At 49.0% G+C, this 11,478-nt stretch overlaps 1 protein-coding gene across 1 annotated transcript; it reads left to right on the forward strand.

Annotated features, from left to right (window-relative positions):
• The first annotated feature begins 6,810 nt into the window (after positions 1-6,810).
• Positions 6,811-9,427, forward strand: LOC107117835 (zinc finger protein 883-like). Its single transcript, XM_015419999.1, has one exon. The coding sequence runs from the start codon at positions 6,844-6,846 to the stop codon at positions 8,743-8,745; it is 1,902 nt and encodes a 633-aa protein (XP_015275485.1). The 5' UTR covers positions 6,811-6,843; the 3' UTR covers positions 8,746-9,427.
• The last annotated feature ends 2,051 nt before the right edge of the window (positions 9,428-11,478 follow it).

Below are 11,478 nucleotides of genomic sequence, written 5' to 3' on the forward strand. Positions count from 1 at the left end.
AGCATCACTTGCCCCGGACATTAGAGAACATAAGAGAAGCCAATGTTGGATCAGGCCAATGGCCCCTCCAGTCCAACACTCTGTGTCACACAGTGGCCAGAAATACCAGGTGCCATCAGGAGGCCCAGCAGTGGGGCCAGGACACTAGAAGCCCTCCCACTGTTGCCCCACCCAATCACCAAGAAGACAGAGCATCACTTGCCCCAGAGTCCCTATCTATACCTTGTGGCTATTAGCCACTGATGGACCTCTGCTCCATATGCTTATCTAATTCCCTCTTGAAGCCGTCCATGCTTGTAGCCGCCACCACTTCCTGCGGCAGTGAGTTCCATGTATTCATCACTCTTTGGGTGAAGAAGGACTTCCTTTTATCCGTTCTAACCCGACCGCTCAGCAATTTCATGGAGTGCCCACGAGTTCTTGTATTGTGAGAAAGGGAGAAAAGTGCCTCTTTCTCTACCTGCTCTATCCCATGCATAGTCTTATAAATCTCATAAGCATATGGAGCAGAGGCCCATCAGTCGCTATTAGCCACAAGGTATAGATAGGGACTCTGGGGCAAGTGATGCTCTGTCATCTTGGTGCTTAGGGGGGTCAACAGTGGGAGGGCTTCTAATGTCCTGGCCCCACTGGTGGACCTCCTGATGGCCCCTGGTATTCTTGGCCACTGTGTGTGATACAGAGTGTTGGACGGGATGGGCCTTTGGCCTGATCCAACATTGACTTCTCTTATGTTCTTATGTTCAAACCCAATACTCCCAGATTAGAGTCCGTGCACTTAACCACTACACCAGACTGGTAGGTGGAGGAACACATTTTGGGAGGCTTCCCTCAGGGAAAGCCTCTCAAAACCTCTGCTGAAATCTCCCCGCTACAGAAAACCATCACGGCCAACCCAGGCGGAGACTGCAAAAACTTACTCCCTGCTGGGCTAGTTTTCTGTGTGCAGGGAGAATTTTAATTCCAAGCTGGCCTCTCTCACACCTGCCACCTCAAGTCAGGCACTCCATCCCAACTCCTTAGGGGTCTCCCACCTCCTTCTCAGAACATTCTCCTAAGGGGGGGGCAGCAGGAGGGTCTTGGCCTCCCTCAGAGGGGAGGAGGGAGGGGTGTGGCTTCAGGCAGGGGGAGGGACTCCTCTCCCAGAAAGGGGGTGGCAGAGGTAGGCAGGAACCATTTCCAGGTGAGGAGAGGAATGACTGAATAAGGAAGGCAGGATCACTCCCAAACAGAGTGGCCGGTTGAGGGGAGAGATGTGGGGCCAAAGGCTCCTGAGCCTTGAGGGATCCAATCCAGTATCTTGAACGGTGCCCTGAATCCCATCTGGAGAGAGGTTCACTCCAGGGACTGGCACAGAAAATGTGCGCAGAACAAAAATGGTTTCCCCACCCTCTTTCTTTCTTTCTCTCCCTCCCTCCCAGGCAGGAGTAGAAATACACCCGGGATGCCTCCTCCGCCGTCTCCTCTGTACGCTGAAGGGAAAGGAGCTGCCATGCAGCCAGCTCAGGTATTGGGGCGGGGGGGATAGAGATCATTGGGGAGATATGTGGCAGGCGGTCGGGATGTTTTCCTCTCCGTGGTCCTGCTCAGAGGATCGGGCTCCTTCATGTTCCCGACTGGGAAGGTAGAAAAATGGTCAAACCCCCCGTCTAGGATGGTTTCTGCCGAGAAGCAGGACAATTAGAGTATTACTTTTGATAGGGCCCGACTCCGAATGGAAGCCTGTTTTGTCCTTTATCCTCCGTTCATCTCTGGCCTCTTCCCCAGAAGGCTACCAGCCCACTGCGGCTGAGAAAAGCCCCTCTAGTTCCAAGATGCTGCCAAGGAGGGCTTCGGGGGGGGGGGGGAGATGTCCCCAGGGGGGCCTCTTCTTGCCACATCTTTGTGCTGCCATTCCCCTATTAATGAACTCTCTCTGTTTCTGGCTTCCCCCTCGTGGACCAGCTTCCCAGTGACGTAAAGAGCTTCCTTCTCCTTGCAGGCCGGGGTGTCCTTCGAGGAGGTGGCCGTGGACTTCACCCGGGGGGAGTGGGCCCTGCTGCGCCCAGCCCAGAGAGCGCTCTACAAGGAGGTCATGCTGGAGAATTATGGGAACGTGGCCTCTCTGGGTGAGGAGGATCCCTCTCTCCTTCTTGCAGTGAGGAGTGACCATAAGGGAGCCCTGCAGGAGGAAGGAGGTGGTGTCAGGCTGCCTGCCTCTGTTCCCAATATCTGGTCTCTGCCTCTGTCCTCTGAGGTGGGGAGGGTCCTGTGCTCTCCTTGCAGAGAGGGAGAGCCCCCGCCTGGCAGTCTTGGGCCTGAGCCACCTGAGAGGGCATCAGAGGAGGTGCCAAGGGGAGGCCCGGTCTGGAGGTGGTGGTGGTGGGGGTCTAAGCAGGGGGCTTCCCTCCGGTCTGGGCCCGGCCTTCCCTGGGCCGAGAGGTGGCTGTGGAAGGAACTCTGCTGTCTTTTCTGTCATCTTAGCTCTCAGCTGGCATTTCCACCTCAGCTTGGCATTGAACAGGCACAGCACTACAAGTTTTATGCCAGCCACCCTCTAGTTGTCTAGGGTCTCAGTCTACCCCAAAATATAGGAAAAGGCTTAGCTTAAAGTCTCCCCCCCCCTTGCTTCCGTTCCCAGAGAAGAGGTGCCCAAAGGCCCTAGAGGAAGAAGAACCTGGATCAGAGTGGGAGGAAAGAATTGCCAAAATCTTTTAAGATTCAAAATGAGCTTTCTGGATACCCCCTTGCAAGGAAGCTCCTGCTGGAAGCTAAGAGTCCCGACTGGCTGAGATAATTTCAGATTCCAGCCACAAGAAAAATGTCAGTTTTTGTGACAACAAAGGACAGATACTGCTGGAGACGTAAAGGGATTTTGTTTAGTTAAATGTCTTTTTAACACATTCAAGCGAACAACCTGGCCTGCTTCCTGCGTTAGCTATAAAGGGACAAACTCATCTTACAAGCTCCTTAACGTATCTGTCGGCAAGTCCTGAATGGTTGTTTTTGAGTGAGACTCAGACCATAGGTTAAGACGCTGAACTGCAGGCTGTGGAAGGTCGGTAGTTCAGCAGTTCGAGACCCGAGTTGCCGCATGACGGAGTGAGCTCCCATCTCTAGTTCCAGCTCCTGCCAACCTAGCAGTTCGAAAGCAAGAAATTGCAAGTAGATAAATAGGTACCACTTCGGTCGGAAGGTAACAGCGTTCCCTGCGCCTTGGTGTTTAGTCATGCCGGCCACATGACCACGGAACCGTCTTCGGACAGTGCTGGCTCTTCAGCTTTGAAACGGAGATGAGCACCGCAACCCTAGAGTCGGACTCGACTGGCTTTTGAGCAAGGGAACCTTTACCTTTATCAGACCACAGTTTTCCTTGTACCAAACAGATGTGGGCAAAGGAAATGAGTGACTTGAATCCTGGAACTAGCAAATAAGTCAGTGCGGTTTGATTCTACTGTCACAGGACAACACCCCCCCCCCCAAGAGATATGGGGGATGAATTATAACAGGTCTGGGACTCAGCCCTACATTTCAGGCCAGGTTCTTCCATCTAACCGGCTAGTGCCCCTAAATAAGGAGACCAGGAATGCTGGCCTCCAGGTGAGGATCGCCTGGAATGACAGTTCACCTCGAGAAGACAGAGACGAGTCCCCCCTGGTGGAAAAGGATGGTTTGGAGGCTGAGCTCTATGGCACCGTACCCCACCGAGGTCCCCGTCCTCCCCGGGCTCCATCTCCAAATCTCCAGGAGTTTCCCAACCTGAACTTGGCAGTCCTACCCACTGCATCTCCCGCCAGTGACGAGGGGGGAGATGGCAACCGTAAATGAGACAGTCACGCTCTTCAGTTGGCAGCTATGATCGACTTTCTTTCTTCATCTCTCCCTCTTTCTCTCACTAAGGCCCAGAGTCACCGTAGTATTTCTCCCCGCTGCTCTGACGCTGCTCCTGGTTTCTGCCGGGTGGCCTCCCCGTGTCCCTCTCCAGATCCCCCGGGTTCCCCGGCTCCCGTCTGCCCCCCTTTTTTGGCTGTGTCTCCCCCTCCTTGGATCCCCCGGCCTCCTCTATGCACCCTTTCATCCTCTCGCCCTCTCTCCCATCCAGCCTTCCTTCTCTCACGTTCCTCAGGGACCGCAGGCAGCCCCACAGCTCTCTCACGGACTGGCCACGAGTGAGACATAATCGGGCATCTTCATCATCAAAGATCTTAATAACTGTTGAATTTGGAATTTACCCAAATAGATATTTTAAGTGCTCTGAGTGCCAGCTGACTTTAAGATTCTCCTTTCCATCTGGCCTCCAGTCTATACCTTTAAAGTAAATGTAAAGGTTCCCTTGCTCGAAAGCCAGTCAAATCCGACTCTAGGGTTGCGGTGCTCATCTCCGTTTCAAAGCCGAAGAGCCAGCGCTGTCGGAAGACATTTCCGTGGTCATGTGGCTAGCATGACTAAACACCAAGGTGCACGGAACGCTTTACCTTTACCCTTAACCAAAGTCAACCCTTTTAAAAGAAGGGACTTACGACTTTGTGGGAGAGTCCTGCCCCCATCTGCAATCTGTGCCTACGGAGGCTGAGGTCCGAGGAGGCCCAGAGCTGGGTGTACGTGTGTGCATGACCCCCATATCCGTGCTCCTACAGGGTGACAAAAGTGGGATGCGTCTTGACCCTATACGGTCCTCCATCCCAGCCCCAACCTGTCTGTTGTGTGTTTCTGGAGGGACCGTCGATCTGGCTTGGAATTGTTGAATTCAGGGGCACACAGAAGAAGAGGTCTGATTTTGTGTGTTTGGGTGTTTTCCTAATAAACAGGACCTCAGTGTGCGAAACCTGACCTCATATCCCGGCTGGAAGAAGAGGAAGGGCCGTTTCTCCCGGGCTGCGATCAAGAAGAGGGATCGGCAGGTAGCCGTTTAAGATCTCTGTCTTGGGACTGTGTGTTGCCGGCGCTTCCTCGGAATGGCGGGTGAATTTCTGTGGCCCTGTTTAACCTCACGGTTTGCCCTGAAAAGAGCGTGGATGAATTGTGGAGGCCGAAATGGTGCCTGGAGATCTTCAGCCTGGGACAGGAGGCAGTTCCCTTCTGCCTACTCCTGTGGCCCTTATGCCAAGTCTAGCCCAGTCTTGTCCACTCTGGAAGGCAGGGTCTTCCTGGCCAGGGCTTTTGCCAGCCCTGTTTCACCTGAGATCCTTTAACCAGGGATTCCAGGCCTTGATGCTGCCGGCTCTCTGTACCTGCAAAGCAAAGCATGTGCTTTATGGCAGAGATATGATTCAAAGCAAATCCTGGCGGCTCTCCTGGGACCACGTTTTACCTCCTTGCAGGGCTGTTTTTGTAGCATATTAGGCAACACACCCCTAATGTAGCCAATCCTCCAAGAGCTTACAGAGCTCTTCTTACAGTTAGGGGTGTGTCACCTAATATGCAAAGGAGTTCCTGCTACCAAAAGAGCCCTGGATATGACTCAAAGCAACCCCAGGCTCTCAGTGTTCCCTCTAAGCTGAGTTAGTGTGAGCTAGCTCACAGTTTTTTTAGCCTCCAGCTCACAGATTTTCGTCTTTGCTCAGGAAGGATGGCTCCAGAGCCAACTAGTTTATGCAATAGCCAAAGTGCTTTCTCACAACTTTAATGCCAGTAGCTCACAAGGGAGAATTTTTGCTCACGAGACTCCATGGGTTAGAGGGAGCATCGCACCTTTACTTTAAAGCTATATTGCGAGCAATGTTCCCTCTAAGCTGTGGAGTCTTGTGGGCAAAGATTCTACTTTGTGAGCCGCTGGCATTAAAGTTGTGAGCGAGCAGTTTGGTTGCTGCATAAATCAGTTTGCTCTGGAGCCCTCCTTCCCGAGCTGAGACAAAAATGTGTGAGCCAGAGGCTAAAAACCTGTGAGCTAGCTCACACTAACTCAGCTTAGAGGGAACACTGATTGCGAGTCCTGTCTTCTGCCATTGGTCTGATCCACCAGGGCTCTTCTTGTGTTCTGAGGATCACTACTGGTGGTCACATACAGCTCTTAGCTAAAACCAGTTCAGTGCATCATTAACAACCTATGTTGGATAATAATACGTCTCTCTCACAGGCATTGGGAGGCATACCTTTTCTTGCCTCTTAACTTTAAAGAACTTCTAACCCAGAACAAAGCCTTTCCTAACATGGACACAGAATCTGGGACCAGGGCCCGCCACAAACTCTGTCCCCAAGTTCACTCGGGCAACACAGTCACAAGACCTAACAACGCCAGCCATACCATCTCAGGTTCATTCCCTTGTTATCTTCCCCGGTTGTATATGCCAGCAAATAGCAGTAATGGCCTTCCACTCTGTTTCTCAGACAAACAGGTCAATCTCTACACAAAAGAATAAATGAACCTAAGCATGGCAGTTGTTAAAGAGAGAAGCCTGAAGGAGAAATTAAAATGAATTATTGCTGAGCTTAAGTTCATTCACAGATTCAGAACAATGGGACCCCCCCCCCCCAGGGCTGAACAGTGACATAGGATTCTTATCCCACAGATGCTAATTTTCTGCCCCTAACCATTTCTGTTCTGCCCTAAGCATTTCTCCTATGTTCTAATCCAGCTAATTACAATGTGCATGAGTACCTCTGTATCCTGAGTTCCTTTTTAGAAATACCTCTTCCGCCCTCTGGCTGGGATATAAAGACTGAGAGATCTCCACTCTGAATCGAATATGACGAAGGGAACCTTGAGTCTGAAAGCTTTTACCTGAAAAACCTTCTTAGTCTTTAGGTGCTCCTGGGCTCAGCATTAGGCGTTTGTGGAAAGTGTCATATCCTCACACCAGGAATCCCTTTCTTTCTGCAGGAGATGTGTGGCAGTCAGCGAATGGAGTGGAAGAACACCGACGGATGGAAAAAGAGGATACATATTCAGACGTGACAGAGAAGTTTGAATATTTGGATGCAGCAAGTAAGGAGGAAGGAAAACAACCACCCGAAAGGAGGAATAATTCCGGTCTTTTGCAGTGGGGTAACTCTCTACAGGAAAATACACGTCAAGGAGACAACAGGGATGAGTGCGCTGCAAGCAAGAAAAGTTTCACTGACATATCAGTTATCCATATTCACCAAAGGATGTGTAACAGAAAGAAAATATATAAATGCCGTAAATGTGGGGAAATTTTCAGGCAAATAGCGCACCTTACTTTCCATCGAAAAATTCACACAGGGGAGAAACCATATACATGCCTGGAGTGTGGGAAAAGCTTCAGTCACAGTTCCCATCTTACTTCCCATCAAAGAACTCACACAAGAGAACCATACAAATGCCTGGAGTGTGGGAAAAGCTTCAGTCACAGTTCCCATCTTACTTCCCATCAAAGAACTCACACAAGAGAACCATACAAATGCCTGGAGTGTGGGAAAAGCTTCAGTCACAGTTCCCATCTTACTTCCCATCAAAGAACTCACACAAGAGAACCATACAAATGCCTGGAGTGTGGGAAAAGCTTCAGTCACAGTTCCCATCTTACTTCCCATCAAAGAACTCACACAAGAGAACCATACAAATGCCTGGAGTGTGGGAAAAGCTACAGTCGGAGTGACACTCTTATCACCCATCGAAGTATTCACACCGGGGAGAACCTATATAAATGCTTGGAGTGTGGAAAACGTTTTGGAAGAAAAGATACTCTCATCGCCCATCAAAGAATTCACACAGGGGGAAAAGCATACAAATGCTTGGAGTGTGGAAAAAGCTTTGGTTACAGTAACATTCTTGCTTCCCATCGAAGAATTCACACAGGTGAGAAACCATACACATGCCTGGAGTGTGGGAAAAGCTTCAGTCACAGTGCACACCTTACTTCCCATCGAAGAATTCACACAGGGGAGAAACCATATACTTGCCTGGAGTGTGGGAAAAGCTTCAGTCACAGTGCACACCTTACTTCCCATCGAAGAATTCACACAGGGGAGAAACCATACAAATGCCTGGATTGTGGGAAAAGCTTCAATCGGAGTGACAGTCTTACTTCCCATCGAAGAATTCACACAGGGGAGAAACCGTACAAATGCCTGGATTGTGGAAAAAGCTTCAGTCGGAGGGGCAGTCTTACTTCCCATCAAAGAGTTCACACAAGGGAGAAACCGTACAAATACCTGGATTGTGGAAAAAGCTTCAGTCGGAGGGGCAGTCTTACTTCTCATCAAAGAGTTCACACAAGGGAGAAACCGTACAAATGCCTGGATTGTGGGAAAAACTTCAGTCGGAGTCACACTCTTATCTCCCATCAAAGTATTCATGCCAGGGAGAACCTATATAAATGCTTGGAGTGTGGGAAAAGTTTTGGAAGAAAAAATGGTCTCATCTCCCATCAAAGAATTCACACTGGGGAGAAACCTTACAAATGCTTGGAGTGTGGGAAAACCTTTGGTTACAGTTACAGTCTTGCTGTCCATCGAAGTACTCACACAGGGGAGAAGCCATACAAATGCCTGGAGTGTGGAAAAGGTTTTGGAAGAAAAGATACTCTCATCGCCCATCAAATAATTCACACAGGGGGAAAAGCATACAAATGCTTGGAGTGTGGGAAAACCTTTGGTTACAGTAATATTCTTGCTTCCCATCGAAGAATTCACACAGGGGAGAAACCATACAAATGCCTGGAGTGTGGGAAAAGCTTCCGTCAAAGTGGAAACCTTACTTCCCATCGAAGAATTCACATGGGAGAAACCATATCAATGCCTGGAGTGTGGCAAAAGTTCACACCTCAGTGTCCATCAGAAATTCCTACAGGGGAGAATATATAGAAATGCCTAGAGTGTCGAAAAAGCTTCAGTCACAGTGGAAGCCTTACTTCCCATCAAGGAATTCAGAAAGGGGAGAAACCATAGAAATTCCCGGACTGTGGGAAAAGCTTCAGTCGCAGTTTACACATTGGTGTCTGTCAGAAAAAGCCAGGGGAGAGGAAATTTATGATTTTAATTGTATTTATGAACGTTTATGCATTGTGCAGTTTCATAACCTGTAAAGTTCAATTCCTGGTCAGGAAAAGTACCAACATTTCATAACCACCTCTCAACCTTGACAGTTCATTGGTATAACTGACAAAAGAGGAGATTTATTGCTCTGGAATTGCAAACAACTGCTGTCTTGAGTCCTATGACCTTGCTTTGAGAATTTAGTCGCAGTTACCAAGATGTATTCGAGTCCATGTAGTATAGAAACTCCTTTGCACAATCGCTTTAGGGTCCAGTTGTTTTATTTGGAGGACAATCACGTGTTCCAAGTTCAAAGAGTTTATTTCTCTTCCCCTGTCATCTCTATCAAAAGTGTCACATAAGAGTCAAATGAGGCTTTCTACTGGTGGCTTCCTATCAGAAAAGACCTTATATCGGGTGAGCATATCATGTGTACCGGGTATCCCACTGTACATAGCCTTCTGCACATCAACTTAAAAATGCTTCGGTATTTATCTAAGAGTGAGAAATGTTTGGAGACCTGTTTTTATTGCGTGCAGTTTTCTGTAGTTATATGATTATCTTTCACCTTTTCATCAAATTCTTGCCTAATACAAAGAGCATGCTTTATTTTAAATAAAAACATTATCTCTAAGCAGTTCACTGTTTGTTCTTCTGACACAAGATCTGAAGACTGGTCTCAGATATTTCATTGCATTGGAAGAGATGAGTCTCTCAGAAAGTTTGCTCAGTAAAACCTTAATGGGTGCTTCTGCAGGTGAGTTCAGTTAATGAGGCTTTAACTTCTGCAAGAGCTGGGTTCAGTGCAGATCCATAGATAGAATGCAAATTGAATAATTCATCACATCAACTTTGGCAGGATAGGGAAATGAATTTTTCTTGGGGGAAATCAACCCCCTCGCAGGGAATGCCTTTCCGAATGCCTCCATCTGCACTTCCTGTGTTTTCCTATGAGGCTGCTGGTTCCCTTTTTCTACAGCTGCAGATGAGTGTCACCACAGGGTTCTTTTAACTAGTTTTCACAGCCCAACAGTGAGGGTCAGGGAGAGAAGTTGAACATAAGAACATAAGAGAAGCCAATGTTGGATCAGGCCAATGGCCCATCCAGTCCAACACAGTCGCCAAAACTACCAGGTATCCAGAACCTGAAACGGTTAGTCAAATAGAAAAGAGGGCCAACAATAAAAGCTTAATATATATATATAGTATATTAAAAAGATACATGTATTTATTAACAAAGAATTTAAAAATCTATATGGGCCCAATCACACCTCATGTAAAAATACCAGAATCTAACACACAAGGAATAGTGGACTTGACCTGACACGTTTCGGCCTGCATAGGCCTTCTTCAGAGGCCAAACACAGGGAGGAACATATTGGCTTATATACAGAGGTCATTTCGGGGGGGGGATCGCAGTTCCCCCGGGTGAGGTACGGGGGGCGGGGCACATGATAAAGCCCCACCCCCTGCTTCCAGCCCTCATTCAGCCAGGAGGAGGCAGGAGAAGAGGGAGGGTAAGTTGCTTCCTCCCTGCCTCTCCCCACCCCTGCCTGCCTGGGGCCAGGGAGGGCCTTCGCGGGGCTTCCTTGCACTCCCACCGGCCTTGCAGGTCCACCGCCGGGCCCCTCATGGGGCTCGGCAGTGGAGTTGCAAGGCCGGCGGCGGCCAGGACCGTTGGGGGCGGGGTGTTTGGCCTTATGATACACTTCCAGTGATGTCAGGGGGTGTGGCCTTATGATACACTTCCGGTGATGCCAGGGGGTGTGGCATATGCTAATGAGTTCCCCTAGCTCTTTTTCTACGAAACAACCCCTGCTTATATATAATAGTACAGTACAATCATACAGATGTGAAATATAAATCCAAGAAGGACCAGAAGAACATTGTTCCAAAATGAAACTGGATAGGGAAATGAATCTGTCTTGGGGAAAATCAATCCCCTCGCAGGGATGCCTTTCCGACTGCGTCCATCTGTATTTCCTGTGTTTTCCCATGAAGCCACTTTTCCCACAGCTGCAGAAGACTGTCGCCATAGGGTTAATTTCTTTTAACTAGTTTTCACAGCCCAACGGTGAGGGCCAGGGAGAGAAGGTGCTATAGTTGTCCCGCATGCATCTCCCATTATCAGGTTTGATTCAGTTGATTGGCCATCACGTACAGAGCCGGTCGCCACCTGAGTCCCTCACACCTGCAGGACCGACTCTCCCCCTCTGCTCGACCAAGACAGCCGGGACTTCTCTGAGCAGGGCCTTTGGCAGGTGTTTCCCTGCAAATTGGTAGAATCAACAACTGGCTGTTCATGTGCATCCTACGTTGTGCCCAAAGCCTGGGGGAATAGCATGCCCAAGGAGATCAGGAAAGCTACCTTTCTTCTGGCTTTCCACAAATTAGGGAATGAAATGCTTTTTAGAAAGATGGTTCAGTAAAGGGACTGCTGTCTGTACTACAGTGTCCAGTTTCTGCTTCCCTAACTATTGTACCATTGAACGTATCACATAAATGTGCATGCTTTGTTTCAGCCCTTTTCCCCCCAGATTTTCTGCTCATTTCCTGCTTTTT

This window comes from Gekko japonicus, unplaced genomic scaffold (assembly GCF_001447785.1).
Source record: "Gekko japonicus isolate JY-2015 unplaced genomic scaffold, Gekko_japonicus_V1.1 scaffold5422, whole genome shotgun sequence".
Classification (NCBI taxonomy): Eukaryota; Metazoa; Chordata; class Lepidosauria; order Squamata; family Gekkonidae; genus Gekko; species Gekko japonicus.